This window comes from Canis aureus, chromosome 29 (genome assembly GCF_053574225.1).
Source record: "Canis aureus isolate CA01 chromosome 29, VMU_Caureus_v.1.0, whole genome shotgun sequence".
Classification (NCBI taxonomy): Eukaryota; Metazoa; Chordata; class Mammalia; order Carnivora; family Canidae; genus Canis; species Canis aureus.
Genome location: NC_135639.1, coordinates 37,631,055 through 37,654,227, shown reverse-complemented (window position 1 = coordinate 37,654,227; position 23,173 = coordinate 37,631,055). Strand labels below are relative to the sequence as shown.

Sequence of the window (23,173 nt, the reverse complement as noted above, 5' to 3'; positions counted from 1 at the left end):
CTTTCCCAGGTAGTGTCAGAAATGAATTGTAGGACAGCCAGCTGGTGTTGCAGAATTGTATCATGGGTAGAAAACACACATATCTGGTGTCAGGAGTGTTATGAGTTAAAGTAGTATGAGAATAAAGAGAAATACGAGGGTGTTTTTCATTTTTTAAATAATATTTTATTTTTAAGTAATCTCACCCAGCATGGGGCTGGAACTCACAACTCCAAAATCAAGAGTCACATGCTCTAACAAATGAATCAGGAATGTTTTTCTTATGCAAAGGGTTACTGTATTTCACCAGGAGAAGCAGGACACCAGCACTTCTCACTACCTGGAGTTAGTGTCAGATCCCATAGTCTAAGGGTTCACCCCCTCAAGACTACAACACTTCAGATGCCAATTGCAAGTTCCATATTGCCATCTGTACTTATGACTAACTGGCTATAAATTGGGGTTCCTATGACACCCTCCTAGGGGCTTACAATTTGCTAGAGTGGCTCACAGAACTCAAGGGAATACTTACTTATATTTAGTATTATTAAGGGTATAATTAAGGATATAATGAATAATCAGATGAAGGTATACCTAAAATGAGGTCTAGAAAAGTCTCAAGAGCAGGAGCTTCTGTCCTTATGGAGTTGGGGTGTGTCACTCTCCTGGTATAGAAGTGTGTTCACCAACCCAGAAACTCTCCAAATCCCATATTTTCAGAATTTTATGAAGGCTTCAGTATATACATGGAGGCATGATCTATCATTAACTTGGTCCTCAGCCCCAGAGGATGGGGGATGAGGTTGAAAACCTCAAATTTCTAATCATGGCTTGGTCTTTCTGGTGACCAGCTCCCATCCAGAAGCTATCCAGGAGCCCACCAAGAGTTGCCTCATTAGAATTAAAGACACTATCACCCAGGAAACACTAAGGGATTTAGGAACTCTGTGTCAGGAACTGGGGTCAAAGACCAAATATTAGAAAAAAGATGCTCTTACTGCTCTTATCACTTAGGAAATTATAAGGGTTTTAGGACCAGCCAGGAACTGGGGACAAAGATCAGTATGCATGTTGTTAATTATTTTACACCCTTGTTGGGGCCTGAGGGAAGAGGGAGACTTGTCTTTTTGGCTACATCTGCCCTGAGTAGAGCTTTTGTCAAACTAAGCCGAGGAAAGGAGAGGAAGGACAGAGCAGGATGCGGTTCAAATCCAGACTCTCATTCTTCTTACTGAGTTTTAGTAGATTTTCTTGAATAAATGTTTCTTCACTTATTGAATACCCTTTGGACAATTGCCAGAGACTTTAAATGGTGTGGTAGTAAAAAAATAATTTTTACCAGCTTTGCTTGTTTCAGTAGGGATTGGGCTCCTCATGCAGCTATCCTGGAAGTGGAATTCTATGAACGGGATTTCTTAACAAGTGCTGTGGTCTTTGCAGAGACCCTCAGAGAAAGGCCCTCCAATTTGGTTCTGCCCTCAGCCACTGCCTCCCATTCTCCCACCGTGGTACGGAGGAGTTGTTTTCATATATTACATGTCTTTATTTAGCTTGTATGGATGTGTGTCCTCATTTTGTTCCACAGTTTTTACCAAAAGTCCTTCAAGCAGGGAGGTGGCAGCAGCTTGGCCGGCCAGTATGTCTTATACATGGATCACTGCTGCTCCAAGGATTCCCCATGTGGTCCACTAACAACCCACCTTCCAAAGCTTACTTGTACTTCTCACTTTTCACTGCCTTGTTCTTTTCTTTGGGAAGATTTCTTCCTTCCTGGGGAGGTGGCAGGATGGGGGGGCGGGTTCCCAGGCCACAAATCACCTTGGAGCCTAAGGGCCGCCCCTACAGATGGAGGTCTACAGAGATAAGCCCCAGGTAGCCTGACACTTGACTGGCCTCATGGCAGGGGAGTGGGGCCAGCAGCTGAAGGAAGCTTTGTGCTCTGTGTGGCTGTCATTGGCAAGTGCTTGACGGTAAGCTTTTGAGAGCCCAGGCACTCGCTTCAAAGGCATTCATCTCGATCAACAGACTGCCACCTACATGGCACAGCTACTAGCTGTACGACTAGATAAGGTGCCAGGCCTGCACCACCCATGAAGTTCCCCTCTTACAAATCCCTGGGGGATCTAGATAACCCACCCCAATTCCTGCTCTTATGTTTTAAATTGGCCAATAAAGAGTGAACCTCTGAAGCTCTGAGCAGCCCAGGCACCAAGGAGAGGCAAGTGGCTGAGTATGACTTCAGAGCCAGGCTTGCCTTGCCGTCCTGCTGCAGGGGGGGGCACTGGGACCATGAGGAAAGATTTTGGCTGTGCTCATTCCTCCCCCTCCCCCTTTCCAGAAATTCTATTTCTTTTTCAATTTCCCCATCCTGGGAAAGCCTTCCGACTTCTATAGCTTTATCTGGCTTATGTCCACCTGCTCCCCCAGACCTTTGTCATGCCCTTCTCCAAACTTTGCCCTCCACCTTCTGCTGCAGCTGGTTGGCTTCTTCTGTGTACCTCATCTAAACCTGTCCCTGGGGGGAAGTGCCTTGCCTTCCCTGTGCCACAGCAGTCCCGGAGCTGGGGGCCCAGCAGCCCATGTTCACAAATGTCTGCTCAGTGCCTGCTCACTAAGGCAGCGAAGACAAGGCGCCTGTGTACAGTGGGCCCTGGGGGTAGACTTCTCCATCAGCAAGCTGGGGGAAGGCTCCCTGGAGAGAAGTGGCAGTAAGCACTGCACCAAGGCCACGCCCATCTGGGACACAGGGTTTGTAAGCCTGTCACCAGAGAGAAGTTTGGCCAGGAATAAAGTTTCAGAGGCTGATTTTCTGCTCCTGACCTGATGCTCTGTCTGCTCCTGACCTGATGCTCTGTCCAGGGTTTGATGGGCAGATTCGACTGGCAGTGAGCCACACCCTGAGGCTGGGAGGCTCCTGCTGCCCCAGGCTTCTATTAGGGCTGCAGGGGCAGGGAAGCACCAATGAACCACCTGCTGTTTGCTGCCAGAACAGTTGATGGAATCAATTGGTGTCAGTGGGCACCCACTGAGATGTCCTGCTCTAGAGACCTGGGAACATCTACGGAAATCTGGGGTTGCCACATTGTTTTCTGTGTATTTGGGGAAAAAAATTGTGCTCGAAAAAATGAATAGCTGAGACAGTGTGCAGTGAGCAAATAGAAGCCTGGGAACCTTTCGGGGCACAGCAGGGTCTTCTTTCTTGTGGTTTATGGTGCGGTATCACAAGATGAGACCAAAGGTCTGGTATCCAGAAGGAGGCAGACACTTGACTCTAGGCCCCCTGCGTCCAGGCCAGGACTTCAGGGGCTGCTCACTGTACCTGGAGCAATGAGAGAAGCACCAATCCTGAGACCTGGACGGCCCCCTCCACTCCCCAGTCCACACCCAGGCTGTTCAATATAAAAACATAATTCAGGGGCACTGGATGGCTCAGTGGGTTAAGTGTCTGCCTTCAGCTAGGGTCATGATCTCAGGGCCCCAGGATCAAGCCCTGAATGGGGCTCCCTGCTCAGTGGGGTGCCTGCTTCTTACTCTGCCTCTCTCTCTGTCCCTCCCCTGCTTCCCCGCACTTGTGCTCTCTCGAATAAATAAAATCTTAAAAAAAATCCAAGCTAAGGTAGACTGGCAGAACTGAGAAGAAGGTTAATGGGGAACAGATAAATAATCATCTATCTGGTCCAGGCTGGTACAGCAGCTCTTATTTCTCCAGAGCACTGCTAGTGATGGGATGTCTGCGGGCAGGGGAGCGTGAAGGGAGAGGGTACCACCCTGGCCTCGCCCTCCCAGCATTGCTGCTGGAGGTTGTCCTTGCTCTAACCAGCCCCTGCTCCGCCTTCTTCTGTTTCAGAGGTGCATGTGTCTATGTGGAAGGTTAGAAATGTAGCCACATCAGGCTGTGGATGGTGAGCCTGCCTGCTACTCCCTGCAAGGCTGAGTGGTGCTGAGGAGGAACTGGGGAGAACCACTGCTGAGCTCAGCCTGCTGGCAGCCACACCTCTGCCAGAGAGCCCTTGGCCCCAAGGAGCAGCATCTCTTCTTGAAGCCCATCCCCCTGCTCTCTCTGCAGGCAAATACTGGTCTGCTTTCTGCCACTATAGATTAGTTTGCATTTTCTGGAATTTTATATAGATAAATTCATACAGTATATACTCATTTGTCTGGCTTCTTCCCATCAGCATAACTGCTTTGAGATTCATCCGTCTTACTGTGTTCACTCTTTTTATTGCTGAGTAGTGTTTCATTTTATGGATGTGCCATAATTTGTTTATCCATTCTCAAGCTGATGGACATTTTAGGTCGTTTCTCTTGTTTGGCTATTGCAAATAAAGCTCCTAAGAATGTTAGTGCATAAATCTTTATTTGGGCATATATTTTCTTTCTTTTCTTTTTTTTAAGGCTTTATTTATTTGAGAAAGAAAGAGCATGGATGGGGGAGGGGGCAGATAAATAAGCAGACTCCTCACTGAGCAGGGAGCCCTACACTGGGCTCAGGCTCCATCCCAGGACTCTGAGATCATGAACTGAGTGGAAGGGAGACACTTAAAGACTGAGCCACCCAGGTGCCCCCATAAATTTTCATTAAACTTGGGTAAATAGCCAGGAGTGGAATGACAGAGTTGAATGAAATTTGTGTGTTGAAATTTATAAAAACCTGCTAAAGGACAGCCCGGATGGCTCAGCGGTTTAGTGCCACCTTCAGCCTAGGTCCTGATCCTAGAGACCCCGGATTGAGTCCCACACTGGGCTTCCTGCGTGGAGCCTGCTTCTCCTGCCTGTGTCTCTGCTTCTCTCTCTCCTGCGTTTCTCATGAATAAATAAATAATAATAAAAAATAAAAACCTGCTAAACCTTTTTCCATAGTGGTTGCACTATTTACGTTCCACCAGTGTAGAAAATTCTAGGCTCTCCACATCCTTGCTGACACTGGTCTTTTTGACTGTAGCCATCCTAGTGGCTATGTAGTGGTATCTCTCTGTGGTTTTAATTTACACTTCCTTCATGACTAATGATGTCAGGCACCTTTTCCTGCACTTATTTGCCATGAGTTTATCTTCTTTGCTGAAGTGATTATTCATATTTTTTAACCCATTTTAAAAAAAAAAAGGAACAAAATCTTGTGCAAGTAAGTGCTCACAACCTTCTCCTTCCTCTGTCTTCTGATGAGGTGTTGGTGTTTTTGCTGCTTCTAAAGGGGCATAGATGGGAAAAAGGGGCATGGGTCTAGAATGATCTATTTAGAACAGACCTGGGAGGATGGGAGCAGGGAGGGAAGGAATCAAAGAATCCTGTTGAAGGAGAAGAAGGCTAGGAGCTAGGGAGAGAGGAGGGCAGAGCTAGGGGATCTGCTGTGAGGATCCTCCCTTCACAGTCTGTCCCAGAAAAACCTAGGCTCTTTGTGTCTGCTTGCTCAAAGCTTTTGGAACTGGGTCAGTGTTACGTTTGGTTGTGTGGCTACACTGAGATGATGGGGCCAGGGGTGGGGAGTGGTTTTATTTGAGTGTTACATAAACATTGAGCAGTTGCAGTTTTACTCTTGGTCTTGGTCTTAGCAACAAAAGTACAGTGATGGAGAGGGACAGAGTGGGGAAGCATTTAAAAAATATATATATTAAAACATTTTTATTTTGCAATAATTATAGATCCATGAAAAGTTTTGCAGAAATATGTACAAGGAAGTGTCACCCTTCACCCATTTGTCCCCAAAGGTAACATCTTCCCTATATACAGTATGATATAAAACCAGGAAATTGGCAGTGCTTATTCAGATTTCAGTTTCACCTGCACTTGTGTGTGTGTGAATGTGAATAGTTCTGTGCAATTTTATCACAAGTATAGATTCATGTAACTAGCACTACACTTAAGGCACAGAACAGCTGTAACCCCAAGACTCCCTCCATCCCTCTCTCCCCCTCTCCTCTTCTCTTAACCACCAGTGACCAGTAATCTGATTTCCATCTCTATCATTTTGTCATTTAAAAAATGTTACATAAATGGGATCATACAGTGTGTTGCCTTTTGAGGTTGAATCAGTGTTGCTTTTCTCACTCAACACAATTCACTTGAAATGCATCCAAGCTGTTAAACGTATCAGTACACTGTTCCATTTTATTGCTAATTCTTGGTATGGATGTACCACAGTTTGTTTAACCACTCACCCACTGAAGGACATTTCCCCCTACCCCCCCTACCCCCAGTTTTTAGCAATTGAGAATAATGCTGCTATGAACATTTGTGATCAGATTTTGGAGTGAACATAAGTTTTCATTTCTCTGTGGCAGATGTCTAAGAATGTGATTGCTGGGTTGTACGGTGAGTGTATATTTAGTTTTATATGAAACTACCAGATTATTTCCCAGAATGGTTGTACCATTTTACATTCCCACCAGCAACGTATGCATGATCTAGCTTCTTTGTATTGTCGCCAGCATTTGGTGCCACCACTATTTTTTATTTTTGTCATTCTGATAGGCATGTAGTGATACCTGATTGTGGTTTTAATTCGCATTTCCCTAATGGCTAATGATGTTTAACATCTTTTGATGTGCTTATTTGCCCATGTATATGTTCTTTGGTGAGATGTATATTCATGTCTTTTGCTCACTCACTGAGGAGATTTTTAAAAAATTGGGTTGTCTTCTCATTGGGGTAAAAGAGTTCTTTATATTCCAGATTCAAGTCCTTTATCAGCTGTGTATTTTTCAAATATTTTCTCCAAGTTTCTAGCTTTTCTTTCCATTTTCATAGCAGCATCTTGTGTCTTTTGAAGAACAAAATTTTAATTTTGATGAACTCTACTAGTTTTTGTTTTGTTACGGATGATGCTGTTTGTGTGCTTTATTTAAGCAGTCTTTGCCAAACTAAAGGTCACTAAAATTTTCTCTTTTGTTTTCTTCCAGAAGTTTGTGCTAATTACACATAATTATCTTCAGTGTTTGATTGCTGAAATGACCTATAGGACTCATACAGTTTATACTCATGTTTTATTACAGGCGTTGCAGCTCCAGCAGAAGAAGGAAATGCACGGGAGGGGTCTGAAGATCTCAGGTGGAAGCTTCTTTGAACATCTACCACTCAGTTACCCAGGATGCACTTTGATTTCAGGTCTCAAACTACTTGTGTACTGTGTATGCAAAGCCCCTCAGTACTGGAAGCCTAAGTCTACTCATGATGGGTCTTATATTTATATTGAGCTGGTCACAAAGGCACATTACAGCTATGTGACCAGCCTAACTTTTAACATCCCCCAGGCCTCATTAAGACTGGGTACACATAACCAATTCAGTGATTACTGAACAGTGTTGACAGGCTGGTGGTCCTGCTCTGAAACAACTCACTACCTATGGGTTAGGACATCATTTATCTTTAGTTAATATAGTCTAAGTGTTGGCCAAGGGTCAGTACCTTGAGATAAATGTGTAGTTAACCCAGATCGGCTGAAGTTAACCCATGCTATATAAACATTACAGTTTTAGATTGTACATTTAGGTTTATGATTTATTTTGAGTTAATTTTTGTATATACAATTGATTTATGTGTATTGATATTGTATCTTCCAACCTGTTAAACTGATCAGTGAAGATTTTTAGGGGTCTAGTGGTTTGTGGCATAGTTAAACATTTCCTCCAAAGTAAAAGGCAAATTATTACCTCCCACCAATAAGAAGAAAGCACAATGTTTAGTAAGCTTCTTTGGGTCTGAGGTTGGTATATTCCCTGGGTGGGAATGTTGCTCTGGCCCATTTACTGAATTATACGGGAGGCTTTTGGTATTGATTGGGGCCCTGAGCAGGATAGGGCTCTGTATTAAGTCAGGCTGTGCTGCTGGCAGCCCTGTCACTTGCACCATACAGTCTAGCAGATCTTATTGTATTTGTATTATCTGTGTTAGGAAAAGATGCTATCTGGAGTTTATGGCAAGCCCCTATGGGAGAATCACAATGTTGACCCTTAGGGTTCTGGATCAAGGCCATGTCATCTATAATTGAGGGTTATATGTATACCATCCAAAAAACCCAACCCATTCCAACCTACCAGCTCCTAGTGTGCTATTTCCATCTCCCTGATGGTCCTTCTGATGGAACCCACCAAGACGGTTCAAGTGATTCTACAGCCAGAACTGCCCATCTTGAGCTGGGGTCTACCAGACCCACCAAGTCATCAGGTCAGTGGGCCCACCAGTAGTTTACAGTACTGGTGCTACAGTAAGATGGTAGCAGCTCATCCCATATTGGACATGTGGCTTACAGGGTCAGGTGGCACAAATAACTTGTACAAGCAGGTGGCCAAAACCCTGTGTCACCCACTAATGTTGCATCAGGGCCTCTCAGCTTATAAGAAGGGTCCCTTATATACAGCTTACAGAGGAGGGGGGACATGATAAAGCTTGAGCCATGAACAGGTAGGTTGAGATAAGCCAAAAATGCTGCTATATGACAGCCTCCTACGAGGTGGCCCTGAAAAACAGTGCTGAGGGGAAATCTCTCGATGGGCAGAAATTCAGTGTCATTCACTTTGTGTGTAAAGAGGTGGACTGGTGATTGGAATATATATGAGCTCAGGGTTGTGACTCATGGCTTGGCTGGCTAAGCAGGAATCTAGAAGGAGAAATATTGGAGGATATGGTTGATTGAAAATTACATCCCCATCCTCCAAAGATATGTCCATATTCTAATCCTAGAACCTTTGGACAAGGGGTCTTTGCATATATAATTAGTTTAAGTATTTTGAGATAGGAGCATCTGGATTATCTGAGTGGGCCCTAAATGCCATCACATTTGTCTTTATAATACAGAAACAAAGGGAGAGTAGACACACACAGAAGAGAAGGCCATGTGATCATGGAAGCAGAGATTGGAGTGATGTAGCCCCAAGCCAAGGACACTAGCTCACCATAAACTGGGAAAGGCAAGGAACCAGTTCCTCCTAGAGCCTCTGGAGGGAGTGCAACCCTGCCCATACATAGATTTCCATCTTCTGGCCTCCAGAATTTTGAGAAAATTTCTGTTGTCTTAAGTTACTAAGTCGTTTGTTATGGTAGGCCTACAAAACTAAGGATCCATGGGACCAAGTATGCAAAGGTCTATGTATCATATCTTCCTATGGAGGAAGATAACCATGTATGCAGGTATACAGCAGGGCTTGCCCACTGGTATGGACCAGCACTGGCACACTGAGGACATGAACAAGGCAGCCATGGTGGCAGGGGTGAGGTGTGCATGGATCCAACAGCACAGGCTCCCACTTACCAAGGCTGGTCTGAATACCATACTGGCTCACTGTCCAACCTGTCAGCAATAGGGACCAACACTAAACTTGCAATGTTGCATTATTCTCCTAGGAGACAAACCAGCTACTTGCTGACAAGTTGATTATCCTGAGTCCTTCTACTCTGGATTGTCTACTACCCAGTGATCATTTTGAGTGGAGCTGACACATATTCTGAGTGTGGGTTTGCCTTGCTTCACTGTCTGAGGGCATACAGAGTGTTTAATCCATCAGTGTGGGATTCTGGATAACATTGCATTGGACCAAGGAAGCTCCTTTGCAGCCAAGTAGGCATGTGACTATGGGCTGTACTGGTTCTAGCATGTGATATCCTCCTCCTCCCCTCTGGAGCTGCTACCCTGAGAGAGGGCTAGAATGGCCTTTTTGAAAAAAAATTTTTTTAAATTTAAGATTCTATTTATTTGAGAGAGAAAGCATGAGCAGGAGGGCTGGGTAGAGGGAGAGGGAGAAGCAGACTCCCTGCTGACCAGGAAGCCTGATGCAAGACCCCATCCCAGGATCCTGGGATCATGACCTAAGCCAAAGGCAGATGCTTAACTGACTGAGCCACCCAGGAACCCCTGGAATGGCCTTTTGATGGGGCAGCTGAGGTACCAGCTAAGAAACTAATCCTGTAAGGATGGAGTGCCATCCTCCTTAGGTATTTCCATTATAAAAGGCTGTGCCACTTCCCAACAGGTAGAGTACCAGGGGGTGGAGGGAGGAGTGGCCCTCATTCTCAGCAATCCACTTAGAGAATTTTGATTTTCTGTGTCTACAGCTCTAAGCCCTATAAGCCTAGAGGTCTTGGCTCCAGAGGGACATGGCTTTATCAGCAAATGTGAAGCCATGACTGTCCCCCACTAACTTTGGATTTTTTGTGCCAAGAGGCCAGCTAGTAAGCAGAGGAGACACCATCCAAGGAGGCTGAGTCCCCAGAGGGGATGGAGCCAACATGAGTCCAGAGGACACTAACTCCTATCCTGATGCACCTGAACCAGGGACTTTTTTTTCTCTTTTTCCATCTCTCTGCTAACCATTTAGCCCTTTCTTCCTTCTAGGCCTCCACACCCTATCCAGTCTGATATCCTCAAATTTGTTGCTCTTTCTCCTTCTCCTATTCTAGGCCACCCCTTTCCTTGCCAGCTTCTTCCATCTGGTCCAGCCTATTTTTCCATCCATCTATAAGCATCCCTTCTCTTTGTATTTTATTTTATTTATAAGATTTTATTTATTTATTTGAGAGAGAGAGAGAGCACAAGCAGAGGCAACAGCAGGCAGAGGTGACGGGGAGAAGCAGGTTCCTGGCAGAGCAGGGAGCCTGATGTGGGGCTTGATCTCAGGACCCTGGGATTATGACATGAGCTGAAGGCAGATGCTTAACTGACTGAACCCCCTAGACACTCCTCTCTTTGTATTTTATATCAACCTACCCAAGAGTCCTTCTTATCCTATCCAGGCCCTCCCCTTCCTAGGGAAGAAAGCAAAAGGGTGAGACAGACCACTCTGGAGAAAGACTACCTTGTGGTTTTGAATTCTGCTGAATTCTGAAACCAGTATCTGAGTCTTTGGGTAATTAACATTTTGGGGCCTAATTTTCCCCATATGCTCACAATACTGCTCATATCATAGGGTTTTCAGGGTTTGAAGGAAGGTTTATTTATTTTTTTAAAAAAGATTATTTATTTATTGAGACACAGAGAGAGAGAGGCAGAGACACAGGCAGAGGGAGAAGCAGGCACCATGCAGAGAGCCTGACGTGGGACTCAATCCCGGGTTTCCAGGATCAAGCCCTAGGCTGCAGGCTGCGCTAAACCGCTGCACCACTGGGGCTGCCTTGAAGGAAGGTTTAAAGAGCTTAGGGTGGACCATTAGTAGTAATCAGCATTAGCTATTTTCATGTGAGCTCTTTGATGGGATGGACCTTCTTTTTTTTTTTTTAAGATTTTATTTATTTATTCATGAGACACACACACACACACACACACAGAGAGAGAGAGAGAGAGAGAGAGGCAGAGACACAGGCAGAGGGAGAAGCAGGCACCATGCAGGGAGCCCAACGTGGGACTCGATCCCGGAACTCCAGGATCATGCCCTGGGCCGAAGGCAGGTGCTAAACCGCTGAGCCACCCATGGACCTTCTTTTTATTTTTATTTATTTAACTTTTTTTGAACCTTTTTTTCAATCTCTGAGGTGATGAATCTTCTCTGGCCACAAATGGGGACAAAGGAACACACCCTGTTCCTATGCTATCTCTCTCTTGGCCCTTTGCTTCATCCCAGTGATGGGCTGTCTGCCCATGAGTGGAGTTCTCAGGTGTCCCTGAGGAGGGAGAACCTGGGACCAGTGTCTGGGCTCCTACCAGAGCACCAGGGAACATGGTGCCTCAGCTCCAACTTTGCTGCTAGTAGTGAATACAGAATGTTTTTTGTTGTTGTTGTTGTTACCATGGTGGCATGACCAGCTATCCTGATGCTCATTGGCTTAAAATGGCAGCCATGATCTCATGAGTAAGAAGGGCAGGCAGGTCTCAGGCAGCTACTCCTGCTCACTGAGTGTGCACTGGGGCTGCTTGCTGGTGGTCCCTGGTAGCTGGAGTGACTGGTCTGGAGGTCCCACAATGGCTTCATTCACATGCCTGGTACTATGGTGGAAATGGGCAGAAGGGGGCTCAGCAGGTTCTTTTTTTTTTTTTTTTTAAGACTTTATTTATTCATAGAAATGCAGAGAGAGAGAGAGAGAGAGAGGCAGAGACACAGGCAGAGGGAGAAGCAGGCTCCATGCAGAGAGCCTGATGTGGGACTCGATCCAGGGTCTCCAGGATCTCGCCCTGGGCTGCAGGCGGCGCTAAACCGCTGCGCCACCGGGGCTGCCCTCAGCAGGTTCTTTATGCAGTTTCAGGATCTTTCAACACCATCTCTTCGGAAGGATAGTGGGAATTCTTACATGGCAGCTGAGAATCCCAAAGCTGAGTGTTCTAAGAAATATAAAATCCTGAGTCCGAAGCTGGGTCAGTACTATTTCCTCTGTATTCTATTAGTCAAAGCAGTTAAAAGGCCTCCCCAAATTTAAGGGCAGAGAACAAAGACCCCACTTTTCTATGGGAGAAATTCCAAAGAATTCATGGCTATTCTTCATCTGCCACAATGGAACAGCCCAGATCCCCCTCTGAGACCCAGCCAAGGACTGGTGAGTTGGGAGGGAAGGAGGACACCACCAGGCAGAAGTTACAGCACTGGGTCCTTGGTTGGCTTAGCTGGTTAAGCATCTGCTTTTAGCTCAGGTCATGATCCTAGGGTCCTGGGATAGAGCCCTGTGTTGGGCTTAGTGAGGAGTCTTCTTCTCCTTCTCCTGCTCTCCTGATTGTGCTCCCTGTCTCTCAAATAAACAAATAAAATTTTAAAAAAAAGGGGGGGGATGCCTGGGTGGCTCAGTGGCTGAGTGTCTACCTTTGGCTCAGGTCTTGATCCCGGGGTCCTGGGATGAGTCCCACATCAGATTCCCATGGAGCCTCCTGCTCCCTCTGCTTGAGTTTCTGCCTCTCTCTGTGTGTCTCATGAATAAATAAATAAATAAATAAAATCTTAACAAAAAAAGAAGTTATAGGGCAGGTGAAGGTTCTGTCAGGGTGGGGCTTCCTTCAGGGTCAAGAGCCTTAGTGTCCAGCTGAGGCTACTCCATGGTCCAACAGAGCAAGTCTCTGTGCTCCTCCAGTCTATTTTCCTCTATAAAATAAGAGTTGATGATTTCCAGCCTGTCCAGAACTATCCAGCATCCCACACATATCACCTTTATTGTGGCTGAGAGATTTCGTGGAAGCCAACATGTCCTGGGGTAGGAACTGCTACTCTTCTGAACATTGGCCATCCACCTTCCTAAACTCAATCTGTGCCCAGCCACAGGGATTATTTATGGTGTCATACAAAGGGGCCTCATTAAGCAGTAATCCTTAAATACAGTAGGGTACTATTTATGTTCATTATTTTGTTTAATTAATTTTTAAAAATATTTAATTTATTTATTCATGAGAGACAGGGAGAGGGAGGGAGACAGAGAGAGAGAGAGAGAGAGAGAGAGAGAGAGAGGCAGAGACACAGGCAGAGGGAGGAGCAGGCTCCATGCAGGGAGCCTGACATGGGACTGGATCATGGGTCTCCAGGATCATGCCCCGGGCCGAAGGCGGTGCTAAACTGCTGAGCCATCCGGGCTGCCCTGTTCATTATTTTAAGAACTAGCATATCTGTATCAGTCAGCGTTCATGTCATCACAGCCTTATTTATAATGACCTTCTTCACCACCCATTCTGTATTCTCTTTACCTTTAGCAAGCACCTCAGCTGGTATGATTCTCTACCTGGTAGGGTGACCCAAATCTTCATTCCTGAATGGCCTGGGCCATTAGCAGTTGTATCTGACTTGGCTGTTGCAATTTTCTTTTCTTTACTTTTTTTAAAAAAGATTTTATTTATATATTCATAAGAGACACAGAGAGAGAGGCAAAGACATAGGCAGAGGGAGAAGCAGGCTTCCTGTGGGGAGCTCGATGCGGGACTTGATCCCAGGATCCTAGGGTCACTACCTGAGCCAAAGGCAGATGCTCAACTACTGAGATACCTAGGTGCCCCTGATACAGTTTTCCACTGATTTTAATCACAGAGCATCGTAGTATAAGAGACTCCCTAAGGGATCTTCTGTATTCCAGACACATTTCCTTACCCCCATTGTGTAGTAGCAGCCCAATTTGCCCTTGGTAATCAGGATCAATCACCCTATATAACACAATGACTTCCTTATTTGCTTGTTGGTTCAAAGCCCAAAGCAGTCAGGTGGCGGTCTCAACTTCTAGTTCAATGGAATCATTGTGTCTTCAGGGGTCAGTATTCCTCCCTTTGAAACTAGGGCTTCTAGGTTAGTGGAGCATAATGCAGTGAGGGTAAGAAGCAAAATTTTTGCTAGTGGATCTTGAGGGATAATGGTGAGTAGAGCCACTTCCATTTCCACTTCTTAATTCCTGAAGCCATGAATCCTGGCTATGGGAAAAATAGCATCATATATTGAATGCTGATTTCTGCATCCTGCAAGGCATTGTGACAGTCCCTCAAGGTATTTCTCCCTACCTGGCACCAAAATGAAGTCTTTGAAAGGCTCTTCCACCATTATATCAAGCCAACTGCTTTAGGATGATGGGAAACATGGTAAGATCAGTGGATTCCATGAGCATTTCTTCATTTCCATCTCCATTTCTTCACTCCATTTGCTGTGATTTGAGTTCTTTCACCAAAAGTGATGCTGTGTAGGACATAGGGCATTCTGTAAGTCCACAGATGGCAGTTTGGGCAGAAGCATTGTAGGCAGGAAAGGGGAGTCTATATCCAGAGTAAGCTTTTATTTCCATATGACCAAAGTTCTTGCTGTCCCTTCATGATGGAAGGTGTCCAACATAATCAACTTGGGAATGGCGCCATACTGGGGACTTAGTCTCTGCTGCTGGCAAGTATGCCAGTGGCTATAGCCAGGCTGGTCTTGGTGAATGATCCCTGTTGCTGATCCCAGGCATAACCTCCATCCCTGCTATTAGGGCCACTGCTACTAAGCCCATCAGGTGATGAGGAGGGTGGCTGGGAAAAGGGGCTGAGTAGTAACCATGGAATGGGTCATCCTATCTACTTGATTATTAAAATCCTCCTCTGCTGTGGTCACCCTTTGGTGAGCATTCACACAGGACACAAATCATGTTTCTTAGCCCAGAGAGGTCTATCCAAACACCTTTTCCCCAAACTTCACCATCACTAATTTTCCAGTTGTGTTCCTTCCAAATTCCCTGATTGTCTAACCCAACACTGGCTGCAACCCATGAATCGACAGACTCATGCCTCTGGCCATCTCTCCTTCCAGGAAAAATAACCAGGTTTATTGTTATTCTCCAAGATCAGTCTGTTTTCTGCACAGGCCAGTTGAGTGGGGATGTGGTAGAAGTCACCAACCCTGCATCCTTCAAGTCCTTGATGGTGGCACTAATCTCTGCAGACCTTCCAGTAATTGCTTTTGGTTTACTGTTTTTCTAGGCAGAGGCAGTTCTAGTGGCTCCTACTTGGCCTTTCCTGCCATAACAGCCCTCACTCCCTAGATCAGGGAATCAATGTGAGAATTCTGCCAGTTGTTGAGTATGTCTATTCCAATTCTGGAACTGGACAAGTAACCAACCGCAGGGTGGCATTAGGGATCCACTGTGCCCATTGTGAGATGAACCTGAGCTAAAACTCCATGGATCACCTGTCCTCCCTAAGCTCTGAATGTGGGTTTCCAGGAGTTAGTTCAGAGTTACTGTCCAATAATCTCTGAAAGGTATAATTACTTCTCTTTCTCTAATGCACAGCAGTGACCCTGGCAAACAGCTGTTGGTTCCTTTGGGGAAGGCTAAGAGAATGATTAACGTATAAATTTTTGTTAGTTTAGTGGGGTCCTTCCTCAAGGGGACCTGACCTCCCCTTTATTTAAGAAGTTCTGAGTCTGTAAAATGGTTTAAGCCTGGATTTTTTATAAAGTTTTTATTTATTTATTCAGAGAGAGAGAGAGAGAGAAGAGAGGGAGAAGAGAGAGAGAGAAGAAGAGAGAGGCAGAGACACAGGCAGAGGGAGAAGCAGTTTCCATGCAGGAAGCCCGATGTGGGACTTGATCCCAGGACTCCAGGATCATGCCCTGGGCCAAAGGCAGGCGCTAAACCGCTGAGCCGCCCAGGGATCCCCTTAAGCCTGGAAATTGAATGAAGCCTATGACTCTCTATTTTTATGATTCAAATGAGACTTCTGTTCACCTGACCTAGAATTCTACTAGTATATATTAAATAAGAGTTTAGTAGACTGCTCATTTATTTCTCTTCTAGGGACACCATGGTCAATTAGCTAACATCATAGGTCTTTGTGAGTCAGACTATTCTGATTACTGCACTGATGGTGTTGTCCATAACCACCTTGCCTGTTGGTGATTGAGGGCCATCATTTGGCCTCTGCCACCTCATGATCCAATCATCCCCATTGCATTTGGGGATCCCAATTCAGATGCATGGGTCAAAGTGAGAGTGCAAGAGCCTTGTTGAGGAGCAATGCCTATGAAAATAAAGCAGGATGACACAGTCCTGGGCAGATGGAGACTCATTCCATGATGCAGGCCTGAGAAAGGCTTGGTCAACCTCATAGGGGCTCAGAGCAAGGACTGCCTTTTGAATAGTGCAGCACTGAGTGGAGATGGTCAAGTGAGCCTCCTGCCTTGCTCAGTTATCTGGGGCTGCTGTGGAAGAGTGGACTTTGGTTCCAATACCATGGATGAACAGAGAAACATAAATTATCGTAACTTGCAAGGTCTTCAAATAATCCTGATTTCAGGGCAGCCCAGGTGGCTCAGCAGTTTAGCACCGCCTTCAGCCCAGGGCCTGATCCTGGAGTCCCGGGATCAAGTCCCATGTCAGCCTCCCTGCATGGAGCCTGCTTCTCCCTCTGCCTGTGTCTCTGCCTTTCTCTCTCTCCCTCTGTCTATCATGAATAAATAAATAAAATCTTAAAAAAAAACCCTGATTTCATTAATTGATATTGAAAGTTTGTGGCCTGCCAAAGGAGCCTGGGTGGTACCTGCCCACGGCGACCATACCTTGTCCTCTAGTGAAGGTTTAGGGAAATTATTGTAAATAACAAAGGGCACCACATTTTGTGCCAACTGACTCAGTCTGTGAATAAATTTCTAGTTCCTATCTGTGCATTTGCCTGTTTAGTCAAGGATAACTGTACATGTTGACACCTGGCATAGTCCTATCTCCCAGGAGCACCTGAGGCTGGGGGTCACCCACAGCTTTGGCCTACAGGACCCCTGACATCAAAGAAAAAACTTAGAATCTGAATTATTCCTTGCTATGGCAGTACAATTTATTTTCCTTCCCTTGGTTCTCAGCCTTTGTCCTTCATCTCCCAGAGAGAGGCCATGGGACAAGAATAAATTTGTGAACCAGGCTGAAAACTAGGTGAGTATAAAGATCTAGAGTCTTGGAGCTCACAGGAATGCTCAGAATGGCAGTCAACATGCAGAAAGATTTAAGCCCTGAAGACTGCATCTAACTCCTTACTTTGCTATGCACTGGCTGTGGGATGTGGAAGTTCCTTTAACTTCTCTGTGCTTCCCAGCTAATGAGATAACCACAGAACCTACCTCACCAGGCTGAGAATGCAATGAGTTACCCCATGTAGAGAGCTCAGAACAGTCAGTGAGGGCTCAGTTAAGTGTGGCCTGTCATTAAATCTACTAGCTGTCGAAATGCTGAAATAAAATAATTTCTCATGCTTTAGTAAGCCCTGTCTACCCCACAGCACTGTCCTGATGGCCAAATGAAAGTTCTTTGCTGCCTGTCCCAAACCAGTCCCCCAATGGAAAGAACTCTCCAGAAGAAAATGGCTCCCCAAACTATGTGCTCAAAATTCCTCTTGATAACCAGACCCAGGTTTCAGGCGTTCAGGCAGGGGACAGCTCAGCTCTGAGCTCCTGAGGACACCTTATGGGCAGCCTTGCCATCCTGTCTGAGTCCCTTTGGGCTTCATTCCAAGCATCCTGAGGTGCATCACAGTCTCCAGTTCCACTGTGGGGCCATGGTCTTCAGTTCATTGTTGTCTGTCATCCTAGGTTGTCTTTTTGGATCCGTTTCTTGGGCTTTACAGAGGATGTTTCTTTAATTTTTTTTTTTTTTTAAATAGAATGAGCACGAGCAGGGTGAGGGGTAGAGGGAGAAGCAGGCTCTCTGCTGAGCAGGGAGCTCCATGGGGGGCTCCATCCCGGGACTCCAGGATCATGACCTGAGTGGAAAGCAGACGCTTAACTGAGTCACCCAGGCGCCCCTGTACAGGAAGTTTCTTTGGGGAGTATGGGGGCTCAAGAGTGGCCAGGGGGAGGCTATTTTTTATGCAACCTGGGCATTAGTGGCATTGCCTGGGAACACTTTTGGAAGTCTCTGTCCCTACTCTTCTGGCCTCTTTACCCCTAAGCGGTAAGGGATGTTCGCCCCCCACTTTTTAATTTTTTTAAAAGATTTTATTTATGAGACACACACACACAGAGGTAGAGACCCAGGCAGAGGGAGAAGCAGGCTCCATGCAGGGAGCTCGACGCGGGACTCGATCCCTGGACCCCAGGACCACACTCTGGGCTGAAGGCGGCGCTAGACTGCTGCGCCACCGGGGCTGCCCTTAATTTTATTTTATTTTAAAGTAATCTCTACACCCAATGTGGGGGCTCGAACTCACACCTGCAAGATCAAGAGTCCCATCCTATGCTAACCGAGCCAGCCAGCTGGCCCTGCCTCTTCCTATTTTTGCCAGGCCCCAGCGACGAGGCCTCGCCTGAGCGTCGGACTGGCTCACGCAGCCCCCGAGCACCCGGCGCTACCGGTCGGCCTCTTGGCCCCGCCCCTCGCCGCGCTGCCGACCAATCCTGGGCTCCGCTCCCCGCGCGTCACAGAGGCGCCGCTGGGGGGCTTCCCGCAGGCGGGCGCTCGGCGCGGGGTTGCCATGGGGACTGCAAACAGCCGGGGCCGGGCGGAGAGAGGAGGACTTTCCCTAGAGGAAGCGGCCTCACCTCGGGAGACGCGCACAGGTACCCAAGGAGCAGGTGAGTGCTTGAGGGGCTGCGACCGTGCGAAACCAAGTCTTTCGGAGCTCCCTGCCCAGCCCTCCGTGTTGGTTTCTGAAGATTTGGGCCCCTCCTCCCGTCTCTCACCTGTGTCACCAGATTCCTTCTACGTGTATCCTGGCCTCTCAGGTCCTTGACTCCTCCTCTCCGACACCAAAGTTGTTTCTTCCTCAACAGCCATCCCTTTCTTCTTCGTCAAAGCAATGACATTCTTCGGGCGTCTTGAGCGAAGTGTGCAGAGCCAAGTCTCCCCTTGAGGGTCTTTGCCGTCGTCAGACATTGGATTGGAGGGGACAGCCTGACCCGATTCTGACCCGTGGATCCGGAGACCTGGGACTGGGTGTGTGTGGTCTGGCCGTGTGGTCTCCGTAAATGCCGTTTGGAGCTGTGGCACCCTCAGTGGCCACCAGCAAGGAAAATCCCCTTGGGGCGGGGAGGGCTTGGAGTCGTGCCTACAGTGGCTGAGAGGTTGACCTATCTGACACTCCACTGGTAATACCCATTTCTCATCCCCCGGCCACACCTCCAAGCTTTTAGCTTTACCTCACCTTCCCACTTCCTTGAAGTTCTCTTCCCACTTTGCTTGAGGTGGCCTGCCTCGGTCTTTTCTCAGTGGGCCCCCTGCACCTCACCTTCTCCACCATGGATGGAGGCAGTACCACAGGATTAGCCCTCCGACCTTTCCTCATCCCACTAAGGGATGTTACTGAAGCTGTAGGTTTAAGTCTTGTGGGCTGAACTCTCCAAACCACTGTCTCCAGTCCGTTTTTCTGGACACAAGGCCCAAATAGCCAACTACCTTATGTACATCTACACGTGGGTGTCTAATAACTATCTAAAATTGAGCATGTTCAAAATAAAATTGATGATTGTCCTTCAGCATTCCCCATTTCCAGGAAAGGAGCCAGCTTTACCTGGAGGCCCAGGGCTTGCCCTGTTTTCTCACTCATATCCTGTCTGGTCCTGTCTAAATCCCATTGCTCTCCACAGCTCCTGCTCTAAACTATTGCAAGACCCTAAGAAGGGATCCCTCTGTTGTTTCTCTGGAATCTAATCAACTCTCCCTACATTTTAAATGAGAGCACATCACTGTGACTTGGGCAGCTGGCTCCCTGCTGCCTCCCCTGCTTCTTTGCTCGGCTCACACTCACCCCTATGCAGTCTCCTAATGTAACAAGCTCATTGTTGCCTCTAGGACATTTACCTTCCCCAGCCATCATATCTAAACCGGCCCACTGGTCTAAGGCACTCCCAAACGGGTAATATTCCAAAGAAAGAAATATCACTAATAAGCATGTGAAATGGTTTTCAGCTTAACAGTGGTGATTGAATTACTGGGCCTGGACCTTAAGCTTGGCAGGTGGCTTGCTTTGGCCAATGAAACTCTTGTGGCTGTGATGTGAGCAGATGCTTTTTCTTCTCTGTTTCTGCCATTTTAAGCAGAAGAATATGCCCAGGTTCTCTGTTGCTCCCAGGAGAATTAAAGACCCAGAGAGCAGACCTGAGGCCAGACTAAGCCAAGCCTGTTGGCTGAGGCCCAACCACCCCACAGGTGCATGAATATGAAACAAACTCTTATATGCCAGAGAGACTTTGTGGCTGGCTGTTACAGAGCGTGATTCTAGCAATAGCTAACTGCTTTGCTTTCATGGGAACTTTTATAATTCACAAAGACATATAATTTTTCATCTAGGAAACTGGCAGTGGTATATACAGATAGAGAGACCATGAAATATGCATTTGGCAAAGGTTCGGGAAACAGGAATGTTAGTTTACTGCTAGTAAGAGTGTATATGGGTAGCAACCTGTTTGGAAGCCTTTTTTTTTGTTTGTTTCTTCTCAATGGACTCCATGCTGGGCATGGGGCTTGAACTCACGACCCTGAGATCAAGACCTGAGCTTAGATGAAGAGTCAGATGCTTAACCAACTGAGTCACCTGGATGCTCCCTTGTTGGGAAGTCTTATTTGGCTATTTATGTCAAAATTCTTTTTTTTTTTCCCCAAAGGATTTTTTAAAAGATTTTATTTATTCATGAGAGACACACAGAGAGAGGCAGAGAAACAGGCAGAGAGAGAAGCAGGCTCCATGCAGGGAGCCCGATGTGGGACTCAATCCCCGGACTCCAGGATCACACCCTGGGCCAAAGGCAGGTGCTTAACCACTGAGCCACCCAAGCATCCCATTGCGTCAAAATTCTTAAACTAACTCAATAATTCTACTACTAAAAATTTGTTCTAAGAAACAATTAAGGGCATGCACAAGATAATTATCAACAAGGGTATTTACTAAAATGTTATTTCAAAGGGTAGTGAAATGTAAATGTTAGCAGGGGACGTTGTTGCTTTATAATTTCCAAACGATACATACTGAGCATTTCTGAGAGAAACATCATGTTGGGGATCCCTGGGTGGCGCAGCAGTTTGGCGCCTGCCTTTGGCCCGGGGCGCGATCCTGGAGACCCGGGATCGAATCCCACGTCGGGCTCCCGGTGCATGGAGCCTGCTTCTCCCTCTGCCTGTGTCTCTGCCTCTCTCTCTCTCTCTCTGTGTGACTATCATAAATAAATAAAAAAAAAATTTAAAGAAGCATCTATTATGTGGAATTCTTGGCAATGTGCCAGGCAATGTGCCAGGCAAGTAGGTCTCGGAGGGAGGACTGGGCCCCATGTATCCATGGCCCACTTTCTGTCCCATTGCCCAGAGTTCACCGTCAGGTTTCGCAACATGCAGAGCACCTCAGCTATGGATGTTTGCTTACCCTCCTGGGGGAGCAGAAATTCTGCCCTGAAGAAGTGGAGGCAAAAATGGAAACAGGAGGAGTTCTCCAGTAGGGAGAGGGTGCAAATAGGTACAGGGGCTTTGGCAGGAGCCTAGAGCTGTAGTGGGGGAGGGAACAACATTGTTCTAGAGAAGCTATAGAAACATACTGTACTGATTTCCCAGGGCTGCTCGCATGTCATCAATGAGTTCCCTTGATGAAGAAGCACTTACTCAGGATCTTAGCTCATCTCCAGGCTGGGGCTGAAACAGACAGTGGTCATCAAAGCTCAAAAGGACAGTCTTCCTTCAGGTCTCCAAGTGAAAATGAGATATAACACCATGGTCACTCATAATGCTATGCTGTTCTAACTTCTTTGCACATGTTAATTCATTTAAGATTCATAACAAGCCAAAGTGATGAGGCTTTCCTCATCAAAGGAGAAAGGGAGAACAGAAATGCAGACAGGCCATGGCTAGTTTATAGCAGAACTGGGACACAAATTCAGGAGTTGTTTTTTTTTTTTTTTTTTTTAAGATTTTATTTATTTATTCATGAGAGACAGAGAGGCAGAGACATAGGTAAAGGGAGAAGCAGGCTCCTCGCAGGGGGCCTGATGTGGGACTCCATCCCCGGATCCCAGGATCATGCCCTGAGCCAAAGGCAGATGTTCAACCACTGAGCCACCCAGGTGTCTCAGGAGTTGTGATTTAGGTTCCATACGCTTAGCCACTGTGGCTTAGATCCCAGCTGGTTGTCAGCCTGGCTCTCAAATACCTTCTCTGCCTCACTGCCTTGCTGGGAAAAGGAACAGACTCGTGGATTGTCCTGGCTGGCCACATCAGGGACTGCTGCAAAATGTAAGATTACTTCTTAATACCAAGATTCCTTTGGGGGTAGGGCTGAAGCAGAAGATGATCATGGGAAAGTGTGAGCTTCAGATGTCTCCCTAGGTGTGAGCCCAGTTTTCTGTCATCTCATCCTGGGGGCTGGGGGCTGGGGAGCAGGAGGCATGCTGGGCTGTCACCAAGTTTTCATTTTCTTCTCCATTAGAGCCCAGGCCTGTCACTGTCTGTCTATTCATGGAGTTTGTAAGTGAGCATGAAGGCCCATTGACTGAAGATGTGTGACTTTGTTCCCCTTGGACACTGAGGGCAATGCAGTACCAATGCACAATGCAATGACACACAAGTCTCCATGGATTCCTGAAACACAGGTCAGTGCCCCAGCCCCAGAGTCATGGTGATTTGCTTATTTCTTTTATAATCCAGGAGTTCTTACTCAGTTCCTTTGGATAGTCTTACAGGTAATGTTAGCTGATGCTAAGAATCCCGTACCCATGAGTCTTTTTTTATAGTGTCCTTTGCTTAGTATCTAACCAGTCCCTTCCACTCTGGATTTGAGACAGTCCTTTGTTGGACATGCAATTTCTGGCTTTTAGCTTATAATGGATCTTCTGGCAAGCATGATAGGAAAGCAGAAACCATCTGCTGAAGATAAGACTGA

The 23,173-nt window shown here is 46.5% G+C and overlaps 1 protein-coding gene across 7 annotated transcripts in view; it reads left to right on the top strand.

The window, feature by feature from the left end:
• RASGEF1A (RasGEF domain family member 1A) overlaps positions 1 to 23,173 on the top strand; it is a 216,018-nt gene that overhangs the window by 53,762 nt on the left and 139,083 nt on the right. For 3 of the 7 annotated variants that reach the window (XM_077878494.1, XM_077878495.1, XM_077878491.1), the window contains exons 4-7: positions 6,969 to 7,080; positions 17,184 to 17,253; positions 18,599 to 18,887; positions 22,721 to 22,883. In XM_077878494.1, the coding sequence (XP_077734620.1) occupies positions 22,836 to 22,883 (48 nt within the window). In that variant the 5' untranslated portion in view covers positions 6,969 to 7,080; positions 17,184 to 17,253; positions 18,599 to 18,887; positions 22,721 to 22,835. Of the gene's footprint in view, positions 1 to 6,257; positions 6,289 to 6,968; positions 7,081 to 13,347; positions 15,588 to 17,183; positions 17,254 to 18,598; positions 18,888 to 19,085; positions 19,249 to 22,720; positions 22,884 to 23,173 lie in introns of those variants that run through there. The other 4 variants (XM_077878496.1, XM_077878493.1, XM_077878492.1 and 1 more) reach the window with 4 other exon arrangements.